The sequence below is a fragment of the Aspergillus sclerotioniger genome (assembly GCF_003184525.1).
Source record: "Aspergillus sclerotioniger CBS 115572 chromosome Unknown BO94scaffold_22, whole genome shotgun sequence".
In the NCBI taxonomy this organism is placed as follows: domain Eukaryota; kingdom Fungi; phylum Ascomycota; class Eurotiomycetes; order Eurotiales; family Aspergillaceae; genus Aspergillus; species Aspergillus sclerotioniger.
This window is the reverse complement of record NW_020291012.1, coordinates 90714-110916: the sequence shown is the minus strand read 5'-3', so window position 1 is coordinate 110916 and position 20203 is coordinate 90714. Positions and strand designations below refer to the sequence as shown.

General features: G+C 49.3%; 7 protein-coding genes across 7 annotated transcripts; 2 read left to right on the top strand and 5 right to left on the bottom strand.

Annotated features, from left to right (window-relative positions):
* Positions 1-3356: 3356 nt before the first annotated feature.
* BO94DRAFT_602530 (uncharacterized protein) lies at positions 3357-5004 on the bottom strand. The gene has a single exon (XM_025616426.1). It carries the CDS (start codon positions 4824-4826, stop codon positions 3363-3365), a length of 1464 nt encoding a protein of 487 aa, XP_025465147.1. The 5' UTR covers positions 4827-5004; the 3' UTR covers positions 3357-3362.
* Positions 5005-5401: 397 nt separating this feature from the next.
* On the bottom strand, positions 5402-6392 carry BO94DRAFT_537164 (uncharacterized protein). Its single transcript, XM_025612204.1, has 3 exons — positions 6262-6392; positions 5907-6166; positions 5402-5770 (listed from the first exon to the last, which is right to left on the bottom strand). The coding sequence occupies exons 1-3, from the start codon at positions 6312-6314 to the stop codon at positions 5730-5732; spliced, it is 354 nt and encodes a 117-aa protein (XP_025465146.1). The 5' UTR covers positions 6315-6392; the 3' UTR covers positions 5402-5729.
* A 3581-nt stretch (positions 6393-9973) lies between these two features.
* Positions 9974-10758, bottom strand: BO94DRAFT_155128 (uncharacterized protein). Its single transcript, XM_025605839.1, has 3 exons — positions 10345-10758; positions 10057-10275; positions 9974-10002 (listed from the first exon to the last, which is right to left on the bottom strand). The coding sequence occupies exons 1-2, from the start codon at positions 10655-10657 to the stop codon at positions 10109-10111; spliced, it is 480 nt and encodes a 159-aa protein (XP_025465145.1). The 5' UTR covers positions 10658-10758; the 3' UTR covers positions 9974-10002; positions 10057-10108.
* Positions 10759-12365: 1607 nt separating this feature from the next.
* BO94DRAFT_537163 (guanine nucleotide-binding protein subunit alpha) lies at positions 12366-14259 on the top strand. The gene is made up of 6 exons (XM_025612203.1): positions 12366-12413; positions 12626-12802; positions 12875-13059; positions 13148-13311; positions 13367-13625; positions 13697-14259. The coding sequence occupies exons 2-6, from the start codon at positions 12673-12675 to the stop codon at positions 14036-14038; spliced, it is 1080 nt and encodes a 359-aa protein (XP_025465144.1). The 5' UTR covers positions 12366-12413; positions 12626-12672; the 3' UTR covers positions 14039-14259.
* A 627-nt stretch (positions 14260-14886) lies between these two features.
* Positions 14887-16517, top strand: BO94DRAFT_537161 (mitochondrial 37S ribosomal protein mS38; the record flags this gene model as incomplete). Its single annotated transcript, XM_025612202.1, has 3 exons — positions 14887-15010; positions 15086-15239; positions 15339-16517. Coding segments are annotated over 3 exons (976 nt in total), but the record flags the coding sequence as incomplete, so codon positions are not given.
* Positions 16518-16908: 391 nt separating this feature from the next.
* On the bottom strand, positions 16909-17884 carry BO94DRAFT_587744 (H(+)-transporting V0 sector ATPase subunit c; the record flags this gene model as incomplete). Its single annotated transcript, XM_025615848.1, has 6 exons — positions 16909-16979; positions 17040-17143; positions 17209-17365; positions 17456-17585; positions 17733-17745; positions 17868-17884. The coding sequence occupies 6 exons, from the start codon at positions 17882-17884 to the stop codon at positions 16909-16911; spliced, it is 492 nt and encodes a 163-aa protein (XP_025465142.1).
* On the bottom strand, positions 17874-19973 carry BO94DRAFT_537158 (uncharacterized protein). The gene is made up of 2 exons (XM_025612201.1): positions 19679-19973; positions 17874-19626 (listed from the first exon to the last, which is right to left on the bottom strand). Exons 1-2 carry the CDS (start codon positions 19865-19867, stop codon positions 18235-18237), a joined length of 1581 nt encoding a protein of 526 aa, XP_025465141.1. The 5' UTR covers positions 19868-19973; the 3' UTR covers positions 17874-18234.
* Positions 19974-20203: the final 230 nt, after the last annotated feature.

The window sequence follows — 20203 nt, the reverse complement described above, 5'->3', positions numbered from 1 at the left end:
TAATATAGGCTGGATTAAATGACATGGATCGGCAGCCGTGCAGGAACGGCGGCTTCGAGGCCGATACGAGGCAGTCGATCAGTCAGGTTGTCCAGGCCGAGGCAGCGATACATATACCCGCTCTGCACTCGACTGCCATGGATTTTGCTTCCTTCCTGCACCAATCAAGTTGGTAGTATGTACCTACACACATTACTACTACGTAGTAGCGTATCTAGGTACTCTGTTGTAGGTTAAGTACTCAACCAACCCCTAGCTGAGGCCTGTAACCTGACGTAGATGACATTGTCTATCACCCACCTAACTCAGGTACCCGGAATTATTTCTGGTTACATAAAAGGGGGTCGGGCACGCGACGCAGTATAAAAAGACAAAAAGGGTGAGAAAAAAGTGGATCGAGCGAAAGAAATGAGGTGCGATTTGATGGTCTTAAAAATTGGGAGCGTCGAATGAGGAGAGCGCATTGCCTGAAAAAAGCAAATGAAAGGTGGGCAGGGCAAGAAAAGGGGGGGCAGGGCGTCGAGGGATCACGATTGGATCGGACATGCAGTTGGGGGGGTACGTTGGCCGGGCCATTCGGGAGCCGTTAAGTGCCAATGGCCGCCTCGAGGGGGAACGCCCGGTGGGGGAAACTGCTGGGGCGCTCATCATGGATGGATGACAGCCGGGCTTGCCCTTTGAGGCATCTCACTGGCTGACCGTTGCGGCGGATCTCCGGCCGATCACTGGATTTTGTCAGGTTCACTTGTTACCTACTACTAGTATCTCTTTCTCTCTCTCCACGGCTGAACAGCAGCGGACAATAAATCCCACGGCCAACAGGAGGTAAGGTATCAAGCAATCAATCAATCACTTTACTTCAAAGTACACACAAGCTGACTCCGGATGCAACAAGATCAAGGTCCATCCGCATCCCGAAGCAAGGACCTCACTGCAAAAACTGTCTACCTAGATACTATTTAGTCTAGGGTGAACAAAGCAACCGGGAAGGTTTAATTCTCCTTGCTTTGCAGCTGACATCCCACCTTCAACTCAAAATTTCCCGCGCACTGCAGTCCCCACCTTGCAAAATACATAGTATCTCCCAGTGGGTAGTGAGTTGGAAGACAGCGTTCTAGTTTCTGCCAATCACCGCAGCACAACCCGAGACAATCAATACTTAATGCCATGCCAGACAGGGTAAAGATCCATAGGGCAAACCCCATTCTGTAGTCGTTGGGGCAGAGTCAATTGATACGTCGCACATCCCAACCCACATCCCGTCCGCTAGAGGAAAGTGAAGCTCTCTTCCCGGCGGCATGGTCGAATCGGGGCCAAGTCAACACCCGCCTAATCCAAGGCGGGTTGTGATTGGGATCCGGGGTGGAATCCATTATCCAAGACACTGGTAACATGGCCGAGTGCAAATCCTCCTAGAGCCCCTCACCTTGTCCAGAAGTTTATCTTGGCCCGGCCAGTCCATTTGCTCATTTGTGCTTTGCAGATGCCTGGTGCCTCTGTGCGTTCCGTAACGGGGACATCCTACAGGGTACTTTGGGTAGCAAACACCTTCCCCATGACGGCTCATGACTCATACAAATGCAGGTAGAGGCGGCTGTGAGACCCAGTCAGAATGCCTCGTCCGATTTTTCTCGTTCGCACACCCGCACAGTTTAGGCTGCACAAGGCAAGTGGAGCAGATGATCAGTCACAAGGGCCTCTTTCTGGCATCCTGGCCTTGTTTGGAAGGTGGTGCCGAATGCCAGTCTGAGAAGCGATAACATGGCGCTCTCTTGGCCCAGAGACACGACGACAATTGGCTAAGCATAGTAACCCCATAGTCTGTGGTATCTAACGAACCCTACACATATACAGAGTACACAAGACACAGAAATACCATGACGGCTCATTTATTGCAGATTATGTCTTCAAAGACTGCTTGTACTGTGCGGTGAGTATAACCCAGGAATCTCAGCTGAATCTACACCGACATGTCAACACGATGCATACGCATAGCAATTACCTAACACACTGCAATCCGTCATTATTGGCCAGATCTCAAGCGATATATCTATCCACGATGCCACAGCGCGCGCTTATTGGTGGTAAGCTAGAGAGTTTGGCATGATCAACACTTTTGGAGTGCCCGTGCCGATATCCAGATTATTTCTCTGCCTACGTAGTTCGGGTCGAGCCATTACACTGCAGATTTATGTGGATCAAGGCTTTTCTAGGCTATGGGAAATATATCCGGTGTCCGGCTACCACCCCCCTCATTGGTTTGTGATCCTAGATACACTTTCTCCAAATGACTCTCATATTCTGGAAAGTGGAACTCGATGTGTACACTTATGTCCGTTAGTCATAAACCACTGGAGAGTAAATCTCGTTCCATCCTTTGACAATTGTCAAGAAAGCTTTGTTGACATGGTACTACCTCCGCTCAAATCTGGTGCTAAGCTATCATCAAGCTAGACCTTCGACTCTATACAGACTCTGCTGCTTCAAGACAGCTCAACAACAAATTCAAATCTCCATAAACCCAAATATTCTCCATGATGAACAAACCTATTCCCCTATACTCCAAACAATAGAGCATAGCATATAGCCCTCAGAAAGTATTATACATGAGGTGATCTATTTCCTATCTTCTATTTTCTATTTCCTCTTCATCTTCCCCATATAAATAAACCGTCTATAACTTACACAAATATTGATCCCGCAGTTATGCATTCCGTTTCGGAACCTTTATCCTCTTGATGAATATATTCAGTACTACTACTATGCCCTATTTCTCTCTGTCATTCTGCTCTGTCGCGCTCAGTATACTATTTATCCTTAGATAAAGCTTGTATATTAGTAAGGACTAGGTCCTCAATAGAACCTATTTCCAAGTATCTGGTGCCTGGAGACAATATTCTGATGATGATGGTAATGATGTCATGATCCTACATGTTATGAGAATAGAATGATGTGATTAATATGGGGGGATGGGGGAAACAAGGGTAAGTAGGCTCAAAATATCTTCTATTCCAGAGAGGAAGGGGTAAAGCGTGACTGCAATCTCTCAACAGTTCGGTTCATGGTTACATGAGTCTTTATTGGGATACATGTGTTGCTTGTGCTTAGTTGGTCGAGTTATATGCAATCGGGGTTGTAGAGGATGAGATATATGGAGTAGGAAATATGATGAATGTTTCGGCAGACGATTCGGTGATTGATTAATGGGCAAAGTCTGGATAGCGTTACATATACTGATGGGAAAGGAATTCTGTGAGATAGAAAGACTTCAGCTCGTTACTTGAATGTGTGTGTAGGGGTGATAATTCATACCTAACATGGCATTTCAAGGTACCTATGCTAAGGATTCACAAAAACACGCGTCACTCGGACCAGTCTGGCTTTCGTACATTTTCGCGGTTCAATCGCATCCCATGATCTGAACATGCAGTCTCCAGTAAGACAAAATCTTCACAATTCGCGTGATCTACAGAATCATTTGAATATGTCACCAAATCCATCTCCAGCGTGATAGCCTCAAGATGCAGAACATGAATCTCTCGCTCGCAAATCATCTGAATTAGGTTAGAAACCAGTCGAGAGAATTTATCTCCGTCAATCTGGAAAATACTAAGATGTTCGAGAGACGATGGAAGCAAGTCGCCCAAGAATATGTCCTCATCAACGTTCCGCGGTTGCACTGGCATCATGAGGTTGTGGTGCGGAATAGCAAGGGTTTTGAGAACGCTGAATTCTTTGAAAGAACCAAAAGAAATGCGCTCGCAGTCAATGATATCCTCGTCATCAGCGAAACCTACTTCTCGCATGGTTGGATACCAAGGGGGAAAACACACTGTGAGATCCTCGAGCGACTGGCTGTATTGTAACAGAGACTTGCGGAGTTCTCGGGGTTCAAAAAGATTGTTCAGGACCATCTCGTAGGGATCCCAATGAGGATAACACCCGTATTGCATCTTAAAAGATCTAAGTGGGCCACAGGCTGCAAGCCAGTCGTCTATCACGCCAATGCCGACTACACCATCAATGGATAACTCGGTAACTGAATGGGTGGGGTTGGTGATGCAGGATGTATCAAGTGCGATATGGCTTGTATATACCAGAGGTTGGTTTTGCACGCCGGTAATTGTGATTTTCCGAACAGCTGGGAGATAGAAAAATGGCCTGACCAAGTTGATGTCAACATAGTACGTTGAAAAACCATTATACGGCACTTCCCTCGCTGCAAGGCTACCGATCTCCACTTCTCTTAAGAACGAAAACGGCGGAGACTCCTGGAAAGGTTTCCAGCGCTCTGCTGCCTTGTTGAGATACCTTTGAGCCAGGTCCGGCAGTCCATAAGATACAAATAATTCTCTCACATGGCTTAATCGAGTGAGGAGAACACCGACCCAAGCCTCATCGCTCAAGAGCAGGAGCTGCCATAACCAGTCTTTGGGATTATACCAATCCCCACATACCTCATTCAAGACGCTACTGAGTAGGCTAATGTCAATGTTGACATCTCCCTTCAGTAGCTCGACATGTCGTCGATCACCACGATGTATGTTTGTAGGGTCATCGGCCACGATTTTCAGGCAGCGGACAAAGCTCGCTAAATTCGGGCGTCGACAGATGTTTTGAATCAATGGAATGCCCACCTCACAAAAAACCCCCAAACCCTCCCGACGAAACATGCTTGAGAGATCCAGACGAGAGTATAGGAGTGGCAAGAACAGATGATAAAACTGTCTGCTGTATCCCACCAAGCTTCGTTTCGTTTTCAGGTCATCGACATGCTGTCCGATCATCAGGAGAAGCTCGTTGGGTAGGTGCCGTGGTGCTTCCATTGAGATGGTAGTGTGGGTGTTTGAAGTCTGAGGTTCTTGAGAGAAGAGCTAGTCGGAAAAGGGTGTAGAAAGTGGCATGTGTTTGCTCTGCTCTTGGACAGGCTCAATCTTGCTGCAACTGCGGTCGTTACAGGTGCAATCCAGGAGGCAGAATAGCAAACAGAGGTGGAAGATACGCGGTATGTGAACTTGTCGCTTGTATTCACACAAGAATTTCAAAGGTCGCCACTCACAAGCAGGTCACTTCCATTCTCATCACTTGGCCTACAAGGTCAGAGTCAATCCTCACTGCTTTATTCAAGGCATTCGACGTTCAGAAATGGGACTTACTCTGAAAGGTTCTGATGTCTGTCAGGACACTCCTACATGATCAGATGTGAATGGTTCACCGGCCTTTCCCATCATCTATATCTGCCATTCCGGCAACTGTAACCCAGATGGAATACTCACAAACTGAATTGATCTTGATAAGCTGAACCATCACATGGTCGTAATGACACATGGAGTGACAATACAAGCACCCACACAACCAGGACATTTAGATATGCTATTTCATTGATATTGCAATCATCATTGTCCTATTTCTATATTCGTAGTCAATTAAGTAGGTATATTACATGCGGCATGAGCTCCACCTAAACTCCGGTGATCAGATATGATTCACACCTTATTCGCCACCTCGTCTTGGACCCGACTTTATCCAATTTGCATCTTATAAGTAACCAAAGGCCTTCCCTAATCGCTGGTGTGTTTAATCCCGGGCCTTTTCAGCTACACAGAAGGGGACGTTTAGTTAAGTCCCCAGTAAGTGTAAATGCTCGCGTGTCGCTTAGCGGGCATTGCGCCTCGAGGTATTGTTGGATATGACCTTTCACTTTGAATGTAGGCAAAGATCTTTGTAGTTCACTGACGCTTTGGGAACGGATTGCTGTTGGAAGGTTCATCTGTGCATGTCGTCAGATACATATTAGTATGTCCATAACTTCAACTCCAAAATATGAGATAAGAATAATAGAAACCAGGCAGGAAAAGAAGAAAGGGGAGAAATTGAGAAAGGGGAGAGAAAAAGAAATAACGTACAAGGCATCAAGCACCAAAAATAATAAGCTGCAGAAAAAAATGATAATATGGCAAACGCGACATAACACGCTGCACAAAGTACGATCACGGAGCGTCTGTCCCTACTAGAACTATTACCGCTCAGGGTCTCCCAGTCATCGTTATCATTCTCATCAACGTCAACGTCATCGTCAAGATGCGCATGGCCTGCGTAGGACTGATATTTTTCAATGTCGGGAGGATTGTGATGGTTGGGACCTTCCGAGTGGGTGGTGTCTTCGCTGGAGTGAATGTTAGTGCCTATACTACTAATGTAGTTGGGTAGGGATTGTTGTATCCCTGCAGGCGATTAGTGGCTGCAGGTAAGCTGACTGACCTTGGCCTGTTCAGGGGTGGCGGGAGAATGCGGCCCTTCTGCATGCGACTCATCTCACCAACCACGTAGTCATAAAGCAGTCGGTCAGCTGGCGATAGAGTTTAGAGCCGTCGAATCCTGCGATGACTGGGGACATTTCTGACCTGTATGGACTTCATGGCGCCCCCTGTAAATCCGTAGCGATGCTGCGTTTCAGTCTAGTGATGAATGGCGTCGTCACATGTTGGGTAATGCTGAGTCAGCTGTTCATTGTATGCGGCATAATCAGATTATGCTTAAGGGGTCCGGACTCAGGAGTTGTTGGTGGTGGCGAGGGAGGAAATTCTGGTCGGTTGTTTACAGTCCTAAACACTGGCAATTATTAAGCTATAATACGGCTTTTGCCCGATATGTACTCCGTACGACTGGTGGTTTCTGCCCATGTTGAAGAGTCGCAGGCTTGTCCAACCGTGGGTCATGCTGCCACGAGAATTGCTACCAAACCGGTTTCCATGTGGTAATTGAACACTCCACTCCCTTGTCTTTGTTATTGGGGACGTTGCCTTATTCTCCGGGCAGCCGCACAGCTCGGTTGGAACCTAAAGGCAGTTTGGCTCATCTTGGACCATGGTTCGGCCACATGGTATAAAGCGCAAGTAGATAGCTGGCCAAGGCGATTGAAAAAGGGAAGTGTAGCCCATTGTATCACGCGTCAACCCGGACAGGGATTCTGAGCTCAGCACATATTTATCTCATCACGGGTGTTCTACAAGATGGTGACCCAAGTGTTCTGTAGGTCACCTCGTATCACGGAGAAACATCCATCTACGGATATAACGCCCAAGATGTACCTGCGAAAAAAAAAAACATGAAGATGGGGCACGAAGTTGATTAGATAGACAACAGAAATGAATTTCCTTTACTCACTATGATTCGTAATTAGGCCCCATTACTACTAGTAGATAGGTCCAGAACAAGTACTTGGTATCAACGGTAAGGTCCACCGCGGTGGTGCCTGCAAATACCGAGCTTGAATAAGGTGCCGATAGTCTGATGGAGACCAGCTTGGTGGCTTGATTTCTTCCTAGTTCTTGACATTTCGGTACTCGGTACGGAGTACTTAATAGGGTATTTTGGCTTGACAGCTTGACAGCAGCTTTGGCCAGGGACGGAGGCTTTCACATTTCAACATTGTCATTGTTATCCAGTATCCACCTTGGGAAAACGGCTAATTCCCGCTCGAGATTCGGTATGGGCGACCGATCGCCATTATAACAAGGTCAAGTCGCCTGGTCGAACTGGTCACCAAGCAGCTCCATTCGCCGCCCCTCAGTAGGCGGTAGGGCTATCTCATATAGGCGGGCTTCCGTACCTAGTTACCTATCAACTAGGTCTATGTGTTGTCGGTCAGCCAGTCAAATGGCATGCTGTGGTTTGTGCAAAGCATTAGTATCCCCATGCTGGATAGCATGTGATAAATCAATATGTTCATTGCCCGGAGTGAGGTTCGCTCCAAAAGTACCTATCCGTAGGTACGGGACAGGGATGGGATTAGCGATGGCAATCATCATTATTGGGTGCTTATGGAGTTCCCGATTGTCGACGAATGAAGATCGGCCGGCCAAGCATGACAGTCTTGGGGGGTGAACAGGGACTTCCATTGGTGGATTGGTCGCCATGTACGTCCTCTGGTAGGCAAGTATGGAGTAGTACCTACTGCCTTAGGTAGTAGTAGATACTTATCAGCATTGGGGTGTTTATTTTGGGAAGAAGCTCTTCCCTGTTTGGCCCCAGGCCGGCCGTTGGAAGAGGAGCGGCAGACCCCGGCCTGCCCCTCCCCGGAATAGAAACCACGCGGTATCCGGCGTTCAACCCTGACAAGTGAGCCATACCGCTGGGCAATTGGCCAATGGCATACGGCTGCCGATGCATGGATGAGGATACCATGCGTTGCCGTTACGGCGTATATTATTATTACGAAGTCGGGTGCTCTTAAGAGTTAAGACCCCTCAACCGGTGGAGTCCCTGATGTGGACGACATGGGCCTGAAAGGCAGAGAGAAAAGGGGTTCGAACTGCGAAGGATCATAGGCAAAGGCTTGTTCACCCGTGGCTGCACTGGCTGGCCATCCGCTTGAACCGCTTCACTTTAGGTCGGAACGATACCTACCTATAGCCATCGCATCTTACAAATTTGATTATCAGTGAGCGGGCCGGACTCACTCCTTAATACTGACATGAAGCACTTTCAGGTAGGCAACTGCACCCGTCAATAATTTGCCCTGGTCTATGCGCAGAGCCTTTTTTGGCAGCCATGCAAGGGGGTAGTGGTGCACCGTGACCAAGTCAATGGCATGGAAGGAGTTCAGTGCGTCCTGTCAGGATTCCGCTTTGGGTGTGGGGTCGATGGGCACTCGAAACTGGTGAAACAGGCTAAGAATCCCACAGAGGAAGAGGGGGTGAAGCACGTGGTTGGGGCACGCAACCAGTGGTATCTTGGCTGTATCGTACCGGCGTCGTATGGGTCCTGACTGTACCTGCGTATTACCTGAAGGTGGGATCATCCGCTCGTACCTTTTTTGGCCGTCATTGAGACTTTGCTCGGAGTAGATATCTTCCAGCATCTACTACCTATGTAGTAGATAGTAGATGATAGACACTAGATTATTATCAGATTTCGCCATAAATGAAGGTGGATAACTGACCCATGTCGTAGATCCCTTACAAAGCAAAGTCTAAGCGATGCTGAAAGCCTGTCAAAGGCCAAAACAAGTGAGCGATGGGCTAAGGTTGTTTGCCATTGTCAATTTAGTATCCTATTTGGATTTTGCTTCGACCTTCCAAGAGGCTCCTTTGGCCCTAATGAGGCTACTTATTGCCCGAACCATGGTACTTGTCCCGCGAACCATCGCGCGGGAAGAAACTACCTTGTCCGTATCAGGTAATATCTAACGATGCAGGTAGGTATACCTAGCCATGTAAGCCATGACTACTACTTCAGTAGCGAGCCCAGGATAGCCCAGCGACATTCATGGAGACAGGAACATTTTTAGAGGGCTGGAATGTGCATGCCCCTATTCGCAAGTCATATTCGTGAAGCCGAAAGTACGTACTGCTTCGGTTTCATCAGTTCGGGTTCGGAGGAAATCCCAATGGAGAAGGATTTTCACGTTCCATTCCGACATACTTCTCGAAGGAGATAAAGAATGCGACTCGGGGGGCGCTACATTACCATTCTGTCAGCCGCCTCTCAGCTCTCACGGGAGCCATCAGTTCAGTGGGTGGGTGCCTGGTTTGTAGGGATAGTGTCGGCGACCAGCATATGATAGATCTCGCGAGAAAAGCAATGAGGGTTCATGCGTGGATGTGTCTGCCAGGAATCCTCGCCACTCTGTTTACCTATCCGAATTCCCCCCCCCCCCCCCACTGATTGACGGGACGCCAGTTGACGGACTGCTGATTGATCATTGAAGCTACCCCTGCCTTAGTGGCCCGACGGCGGATTGATGGGCGGCCAGATGAGACCGGAAGCCCGGAAAAAGCGACTCGAGGGCCCCACCGGGCGCGTTCCCAGCTTGCAATATCTCTTTCCATGTTTCGACTCTCGAGGTCCTGACAGATCATGATATCGTGAAATAGAGTTTCGCATGGCATGGACTTAACCTAGGTTCGCATGTACCCGACGGTAAGGATCATGCTAGATTTTGACGATGGCCAAAGCCTGGATCGCGACTGAGGAATTGAAACAGAAGCAAGCATGCAACTATGACCCAATTATTAGACAACCATTGCAAGAGTATTCTTTTCCTATGCTTACTACTGTATATAGATTGTAGGCTGTACTCCGCCGATAGTTATGAATCCAAATCTCAGCCAAAAAACGTCAGCCGCACACTTCGCAATAACCACGGATGAGATTGAGCTTGGAAATGAGCCTGCGTCATCGATAAGGTTGTACAGAGTGAGCTAGGGCAGGACCGGATTCCCAGCTGTCTGTTACCTCTGCGTGTGATGGATCGCAAAGAATGGCGAAGATCTATCAGAATAATCCGAGGCACTAGTTTAACTCAATTTCCCGCATGTTTCTGGTCCCAGAGAGATGTACGTTCCAAGTCCCTATAGACCGACGGATTGCAGGGCCGAGAGTTCTGGCGTATCAATAACACCATCAATAGTTTCTTTGCTCTCCGTTTCAACTGGAGGTTGGTCGCAGTCCAATTTCTGATTGTAGGATTCGCAGGTATCACTCCGGCTTCGTACTCCGAAGTCCCTGATGCGAATACTCGTCGATCGGTGCATGCCAATGCATCCGATTCGCGCCTCGTGGCGTCGTTGTTCGCTTGCATGGCTTGGCAGCCGCAGAAGGGCACCGGTGGGAACCTGACCCAGGACTCTATTCGCCCTAGACGCGAAGGCATCACGGAGAAATGGCCGTGTAAGTAATCATGGTGAGCGATCAGGGAATTGGGGGCCTTAATGCAAAGCGACTGCGAGTCTTACAATCCTTCCGATCCTATTTTTACATCTTATTAATCCAGTTGAAAGGATCGTGGTCGGAAGCATGTACGGAGTAGTCGGGTAAGGTAACATGGCACGTGTTGCATTCGGCATCCAGATTGATTAACAAGTAGTATGTACGGAGTATGTAGTAACTAATTTCACGAGGGAGGAAGAAGGAAGGAAGGAAGGAAGGGCAGTAATAATAATAAATAATAATGATTATCCATAATGGTCCATGTGCCCGAGGTCAACGGGGAGGCCGGAGCTTGACTCAGTGACGGCAAGTCTGTATTGTACGCCGTCCAAACGGGGTATATACAGGGTAACGGCATCGGGTGTATCAGACTTTTGACGAATTCTTACTAGCCCCGCGGGCGGTAAAAAAGCACTGGACCTTATTCTCTCCGTTTTCCAATCGGCTCGAACCAGGCTAAGAGCGGACGAAGAATGAATGGGTTTTCCGAGGGTGGATCGGCGTCGCCTGGCCACCACCAGTGAGATCCCTTCCTAGTCCGTCTTGATGACCGAATCGGGAGGGAACTTGGGGGGGAAGAGGCCGGAGAGGAGCTCTCAGCCGGGATGCTATCACAGACTAAGTGGCACTAAGTTGCCAAGGGCTTACGGCTAAGGCCCTTAGCTAATGGCCCAGTGCTACACTGTGGACACCTCTGCTGCCGCCGGAAATCTTTCGCAGTTTCGCGGGCGTTGGTACGCCGGCGGTATTACGGGCCCCGGTGACAGGGCCACTCACAGCCCGGAGGGCCCCAGCAGGATGACTACGCCGAAGGGAGCTAAGCCGACTAGCACCTCAACTCTGCTGGCACCGTGGCCCACTCCGATCGGACGGGATTGAATATCGAACGAATTGCGCAACACCACCGCGACCAACATTCCCACCATTTACCTACTCCTCCTCCTCCTCCGCCGCCGCCGCCTGCGACTACTACCTACTAGTACTATAGACCTGCGACTCGCCCGGCTTCTTTCCCTCGTCCTGGTCTTCCGCTCTTTTGCCCGCCCGGTGTGATATGAGCAGACATGTACTGATCACTCATCTCTACTACTTCCCTCCTCCCATCCTCATCCTTCCCCTCACCTGAGCCTTTACTGTCAGCATCTTCGTCCACCACCACAAAAGGGGCGCTTCGACTCGGTGCCCATCTTACCTAGCCGGCCCTAGGATCCTCACATAATTCACTCAATTCAGCCAGTCGACGTGCTTCATTCATCAGGACCCTGAACTTGACGTCGTACGGCCTTCCAAGCCTCCAAAGATCCCGCTCCCGCGAACGACACGGTCCTGCTTGATACCTGAACCACTCAACTTGGCTCGTTGATTGCAAAGGTGGTCGTCGCATACCTTGGTTTGATTCGACCTCATACACTTTGCAGACGTCGGATCAGCTGCGCTGCGTTGCCAACTATCTTGGATATTGTTCGAAAACAATAGCGGGGGCTACTTTGCGACAGCCTTGTTGAGCATTTCTTGGACTTCCAGCTAGCACAGGCCATCTTGAATTTCTCGGAGAGGATACTGCGACGTACGTACAGTTATCAGACAACGTTCACCGGAACGTGGTTCAATTTGGCGGCATGTTCTAATTTGCGCCATTTGAGCGAACATAGTCAGATTCATTTACTTGGCCGTCGTGTTTGGTATTTCTTTCCTCCTGGGTAAGTTTCGCTTTTACTTTCTCTTGTTGTCTTCGTCACTCGAGTTGTCGCGTTTCTGGTCGACGTTTCACACATGTTTTGGAGTGTGCTCTCCGTATGGTTGCCTTCTCGGGTCTGAGCGCATCCCTGATTCAGCCATGGACTCTGCTTGTGTTGCGTTGACTTCGGGTTTTCTCGCCCACCGAGTTCAGAACTTACTGACCCCGCTGCAGATATCATCGAGTTTTGCACAGCGAACTTGACCACAGTATTCTTCAAAATGGGCTGCATGAGTTCAAAACCCGTTGACACAACGGATAAGGACGCCGTTCAACGAAGTGCCAGGATAGAGAAGGTTTTGAAGAATGATAAGAAAGTCATGGATCGGACAATTAAAATTCTTCTACTTGGTACGTATCTAAGAAGCACCTGGAGTCTTCACCTCTGAACCACGAAGAGTGCTCATGAGTTTCTCTCAATAGGTGCCGGAGAATCGGGCAAGTCAACAATTATTAAACAAATGCGAATCATTCACTCGGGCGGATTCCCCGAGGACGAACGTCGCCAGACACGGGCCGTGATCTATTCGAATCTTATTATTGCATTCAAAGTTCTGCTGGATATTATGCGCGCCGAGAGCATTGACTTTCAGCAAGAAAGGACTAAGGTATGATCACCTACAGCAATCGGTTATGAAAGGAGACAACGCCATTTGTGTACAGATGCTGACTGTATCATGTTATTTTTTCCATCAGCCGTTAGCCGACTTTATAGACAGTCTCGAGCCAGATGTAGCCTCAGATGAGGCATTCTCGGACCCAAAGGTTCGCGATGCTCTAAGAGACATGTGGGATGACACGGGTGTTCAGAAAGCTGTTGCTCGGGGCCATGAGTTTGCACTCCACGACAACTTGCATTAGTGAGTGCTGTGAACCTTCCATCCAGCCAATCAAACAAGCCGGCTAACCTTTCAGTTTCTTTAATTCGCTTGACCGAATATTTACTCCCGGGTGGCTTCCAGACAACCAGGACATGTTGCAGGCCCGTCTGCGGACAACCGGCATCACTGAAACCCTCTTTGAACTCGGCCAAATGAATTTCCGTATGATGGACGTGGGAGGGCAACGATCTGAGCGAAAGAAGTGGATTCACTGCTTCGAAGGCGTTCAATGTCTTTTATTTATGGTTGCCCTATCTGGTTACGACCAATGTCTCGTTGAGGACCAAAATGCCGTATGTGTTCCCATCTGCGTTACGCTCCTGGAAGCGCTCGTACTAACCACTTTTCCTTTTCCTTTGGGCAGAACCAAATGCATGAGGCAATGATGCTGTTTGAATCCTTAGTAAATGGCGAATGGTTCAAGCGCAAGCCGATTATTTTGTTCTTGAACAAGATCGACCTTTTTAAGGGAAAGCTGCACGTGTCGCCTGTGTCCAGCCATTTCCCTGATTATAATGGCTCAAACACGGATTTCGATGCCGCAGCCAGATACTTTGCAGACCGCTTCCGGGGCATCAACCGGATTCCTGACCGAGAGATCTATATTCATTACACAAACGCCACTGACACGACATTATTGAAGGCAACAATGGATTCAGTGCAAGACATGATTATCCAGAAGAATCTTCACACTCTCATACTATAAGGCAGTGATACTCGGAACGATTGAATTTTTACGAGGACGTTTTTTGCAGGCACGAGACATCGGCGATGCTACTTCCGCTCTTCTATGCACATCTAATCTTGCCAAGCGTCTAAAGCACGCTTGCTCTTTCCCCCCACCCCCCCCACCTCTATTCATTTAATTATATCCCCTTTCCTTCTCTGTACGTTTTTCTTGTTGCGTTATCTACGTCTGAGCTTCCCATTCTCTGAAAAGCTTATACGTCTTCTCCGGTTCAGCGACGGGTGCATTTCCTATATAATGCAGATTGATACCATATACCATGTGTTGCTTGCGTCCATGCCTGCGCCTTTTGCCGCATTTCACGAGCTCTTCTTCCATTCTTCCGAACTGGGCCCTTCTTTAACCCTTACGCCTTCCATGTACTTTTCCCCCCATCTTGTATGTTGGCATTCTCAGGCCCGTCCATGATATCTTTGATTCGTGCCAGGCTCGCAACTCTTTCATGAGCCTTGTATCTTCTATCTTCGGTCTTTCCAGACTCTTCAGTATATCACCATGTTTGTACGGTTTTGACTCCTTAGCGGGTGAAACAATGACAAGTTGAATTCCACATAGTGCTATAGTTGCAGCCTCGTACTTTGTGAATGCCGGTATGACTAGATTAGATTGATACTAGCACGGAGTACTCCGCATGGTGTAGAGAGTGCTGTGGAAGACGGCATCCCGGTCACCTGACGTAATTTTGTGCCTGAGGCAGTAAACCCTTACATAATCACCGAGTTCCGCATGATCGGCTCAACTTCGATTTCGCCTCTTTGTTCCCGACAACTTCGTCACCCCAGCTTCTGGGCTTTAAGACGTCGGAAAATGCTGTCGTCCTCACTGCGCCGGGCTGCATGGGCTCCCATCGGACCCATCGCCGGCATATCTCGTGCGTCTAGCCAAAGTATTACTACCTCCGCGAACGGCCTCATCGGCTCGTCACAACATGTGCGTCAACGCCGATACTCCTCCTCGTCTTCGAAGCCCAGCGATGGATCTAATAAAGCCGATTCTTCCTCTCAGACGCCTGCGAAGGGAGTGAACTCTGCAGAAAAGCGTGAGGGGAAGGCCTCCAGACGGCGGGGCAAGGATAGCAACGGCCGCAATGGCTCCAAGCAGCAGACGGCTTTTTCCCGACTCCCCAGCGTTCCCTCAACCCAGCATCTCCAGCCGCATGGTGAGTTGATACCACCCCATATGACCGCTCGAGCTACATCTAGCTACTTTGCTTGTACTTTGGACCAGGTTCGCGCTAATTTCTATTGATTTCGTCTAGACGTCCACGTCGCGTCGTTCTTTTCCATCCACCGACCCATCTCCGTCTCCACCACCGTTCCTCCGACCTCAACCCCCGAAGCGTTCGACGCCATTTTCACCGCAAAAAAGTCGGCTAAGCCCGAGGTGGACGATGTCATCTTCACGCTCTCCTCCGCTGTGAACTCCATGGAGAACTCCGCTCAGCAGCCCGGTGAGCAGGAGGGCTCTTTGCAGTACTTCGACATGGAAGGCAACCAGCTTGATGGCCTGAACCTTTCCGACCTGAAAGTCTCCGTCGAGGAACTTACGAAGCGCCTGCGTCCCTTCCACCCTCCTCCCCCGCCGATTCCCTTCGATGAGGCGAGAGACGCCGGTGCCTCCGAGTTCGAGGACCTTCCCCGCGAGACCTCCAGCTACTCCGCCGTCCTGACCATCCATGAGTCGACCCACGCCGACGGTCGCAAGACATACGAGGCTCACACTGGTCCTTTCGTCCCAGCCGACGAAATGGAAGCTCCCGGTGCTATCGGGGAGACCAAGGCCATTATCGATGTCCCCCGTAACTCCGGCACCACCTACATTGAGCGTCTGCGGAACAACCGGACCATGCACGCCATCAGCACCAAGAGACGGCGCAGATTGAAGATGAAGAAGCACAAGCTGAAGAAGCTGCGTAAGAGGACGAGGACCTTGAGACGGAAGCTCGAGAAGGCTTAATCCAGACCATTGCTATCGCTGCTTCTGCTACGCTACAATCCGAATAAACCTCCTTTGTTGTCATCTTCCCATCATTAATCTCATCCAATTGCTCTCCATGCCTCTGGTTCCCACAGAGAAGTCCTTCTAGACTTGCACACCTTCGCCTGTCGGATCTCAAGCTTGGTGTCTTTTTGTCCTGCATGTATGTGTGTGCTTGGTTGGCTGCTCCTGCCATATCGCATATATTTCCTTCAGGCGTCATCTCATTTTCCTTTTTCTCTTAAATATTTGAATATCCATCGCATTATCCCACTCCAATAGACAATACCATGTGTATGTATGTTGCCATCTTATTTGGCCTGCTTGTTCTTATGCAGGTGGAATATCCACAATGCATTTGCCTGAACGGGTAGAAAGGATACTACCATCAGTTTAACAAGTCAGCATTGCAAAGTGATCCTATGATCCAGCTAAAGGATCACATAAAGGAACAACTCCCATAAAGTACAAATTTCAAAGACCTTGAAACCATGCAATGTATCTACCACAGCTTTCCACCCTGTCCTAGTCTACACAGCTTGGCTAGCACATCAAATTATGTCTTGTCCTTTGTGATGTGGGTGGAAAAAGAGGAAGCACATGTAATCCAACAGGCTCTCTCTCTCTCCACCCCAGCAACCCACTTCTCCACATTCCCCAGCTATCCCCGGGCCAATGACGCAGATTGTCATTGTCGGCAAATCAAAAGAGAAAACATAAGTCAAAATAACCACATCACGTTAACACATGTTGAGCTTCCCGGGCTCTTTTCATCGTATCCGAGAACAATGCGCGATAGTCTCGTCGGGCAGGTGTTCACTTGGGCCATTTCGCGAGGAACGGAGAAAGTTTCAGTACTTGCAGCTAGCCTCGATGCCCGAGCGGGAGTTCATCAGAAGAGCAACGATGAGACCGTAGAGACCTGCGAGTACAGTTTATTAGAGGGCTTGATTCGATGGTTTCTCAGTAGGTATTGACTAACCCAGGACTTCAGCAAAAATGAGAATCAAAATCATTCCGACGTAGAGACGGGGCTGTTGAGCAGTTCCACGGACACCTGCATCACCAACGATACCAATGGCAAAACTAATAATCCAGAGTCAGTACGAAGCCCACCAGGGTTAAGGATGCTTCCTGAGAGTGAGACCTACCCAGCTGCCAAACCAGCCAAACCGACAGCGAGACCTGCTCCCAGCTGGATGAAACTAGTGTACAAGGGAACCTCCTGACGCAAATCGTTCGCAATCAAGACTGAAACAACCAGGCCGTAGATACCAATGATACCCGCCATGACAATGGGGACAATGTCTGTACTCAAAAGATTAGCAACATACGACGTACAGGTACATATGCGATAGCTTCGCCAGAGCTAAAGGATGTGCGGGGTGTTTAACGTACTCTTGACAATCAGGTCGGGTCTGAGGACGGCCATTCCGCAGACACCGACACCAGCCTTGGCGGTTCCATAGGCAGCTCCGAAGCAGGTGAAGACGATGGCCGAGGTGCAACCAAGGGCACCGAAGAAGGGCTATACAATATGTATATCAGCTATCTGAGTGGATATATCTGATCCAGGAAGAGATTCGCCGCTTCGTGTATCGGAGCCAAGCTACCCCAAGGGTCTCATGGAGCTCCAGTTGTGTCATCGGCAGGAGTGGGATCGCGAGTGACTTACCGCATAGACGGGGCTATCAAATCCAAAGGTTAGTTGTACTGATTATAGAGGCCCCCAAAACAGGATGCAGTCGAAAAACCAGAGGTCACAATGGTTGAAATGCTGAGAAAAGGAGTAGAGGTGGTGATTACGTACCAGAGTTCGGAGGCCATTTTGACAGATAAGGCGACCTCGCGGCTTTAGAAGATGGAGTAAAACTATAGAAACAGCCGAAAGGAAAAGTGGCAGGGCAGGGACAGGCCGCGTCGACAGCGATGTGATGATGTTAGGCTTGGGGAAGCGAAACGGAGATGGAGGCTTGAAGGCGAACACGCTGGAGGCTTCGGAGAGGCTGACCGACCACCTGCGCGGTCAGGTGACGTTTGGCTTGGCGCCGTCCCGTTGTCGGTCACCCGCTTCATGATAACGTCCCAACCGTGTTTCGTAGGGTCGACCAAGCCGGCAGGTGGCGTTTAAATATACAGGTTCATATTGATACATAGATTTCTATCATACATCGACTTCATTCCAGCACTACTGCCACTCGACATCCAGGGATATCAAACTTGGCACTGGATTCTTGCACACCGGAGGTCTCCGCTCCAGTTACGGGTTGCAAGTATGTAATAGCTTTCTCCGATAACGCCCCAAAATACTGAGAGACGACAACCAAGTCCTTCTGCGTGCGATCGGTAGCCTGAGCAACGGACTCAGAATCAGAGACAATGCCGAAATTGAATGAAATGCGCCCGTCTCCAGGTCGAGGGTTCGGAGAATGATTGGGTTCTACAGAGACAAAGAACTGGACATAGTCTCCCGGTCCTGCAGCTTGAGATAGAGTCGATAGACTATCCTCAAGCTGCGGCATGTCAAAAAATGCAGGCGGGGGTGGGGGTACGTCCGAGACAGGATGCGCCTCGTGAACAGTGAGGAGACCATCCAGGTCTGAGAGTCCGTCCCCTCCATCTGTGTCGATAAAAGTCGTTTCAGGGTCCAGCGATAGGAGGCCTTGTTTTTTGCCCCATCCACCTCCGCCACTCATGACCCGATGGAGTTTACCTCCTGTCCTAACAGCTCTGGCAAGACTCTCTTGAGGATTAATGTCCGTTTCCACCTGAAAGCCGTTTTCAGAGCTCTCAATCAAGGCCCAAACGGAAACCCTCCGATCAGCAATACCGTGTTCCTCAATGTAGCGTGGCAGCTCCTTTTCCAGTTCAGATGAAGCTGGCATCGGTTCAGTCGATTTTCCATCTGTATGCTTTGCTAATTGACGAAGAATATTTCCCATGCTTGATATGACTCTCCTTCTTTGACCAACGGGGTACAGCGGGAGGTTGAATGAGTCTCGGACTGAAGTTACCGCCGAGGTGACCTTACAGTTGGAAAGGTTGAACGATTTCTCCAAGGCATATACATGCGAAGGTGTGTAGACCCAGCGTGTTCCAAAAAGAGTGTTATCGTTTCCATTCACGAATATCGTGTTAGCTAGTCGCAATCCAATCTCATGGGTGGGTCTCTGCGATGATTTCTGGAGTGCAAAGACCAGACTAGATTCCGTAACTTCCATACTCCGAACTCGACGAGGCGCAGCGACCTTCCCCTGTATCTTTTCCGCTTTCACCAGCAGAAGCGATATTCCTTCTGATTCAGGCGTGTATATCCCGTCAAGCGCCTCTCCATATTGTACGCGATGATCGGGTAGCTTATCAACCACGGCGACAATGGCGTGGACAGGCTTCGCGGAATCAAGGTTCGTGGAGGGATAGAAACGGTTGATCCATTGTTCGAGAAACCCGTGAGAAGACGTATCCACCCAATGGGCGAAAGTGGGGGTGATAAGGAGGATGGGTACGTAGTTTGACGGGGTCAGGGACCCTGGGATAGGGGACAAGCTCGAAAGGATGTCATCTGGAGTCTCTCAAACACTTAGCCAACGCAAAATTCATGGGCATAGAATCAATACTCACAATTTCATCCGGGGTCCTTGTAAGCCAGGTATAAGCTAAAGGAAAATCTTTGATTCCTGTGCTTCTCTGCGTTGTGACTGTTCTTCGTTTTGGGAATTGTCGAGCCAACTTCGCCTGGGAATGACGACATCCGATTGTAGCCAGCCGTGCTGGCAAGGAGCGCGGGGCGAACCCGAGTATCACGGACATAGAAGCAGCATGGATACCGACAAGCGACGGTTGATAAATCTGACGACCCTTCCAACAATTGCTCGACACACAGGCTACCTTGTGGTGTCAAGATGCTGGAATCGAGATCGGGGAATGCGGAGACCGCGGGAGATTTTTTGGCGGTCACCGCCAAGGGTGGAGGATCTGGATCGGTCATCGATGATGGACAGCCTCCACCTCCACCTCCACCTCTTTCTTGCATTTCTAAAGCTCTAAGAATCCCCTCTTGATGTTGATTCCCTAGTCCAGCACCTACTCAAGCCACTGGCTCCTGACATCAGCTCTGTTAGTCAGGTTATCTTTTCTCGATCTTCT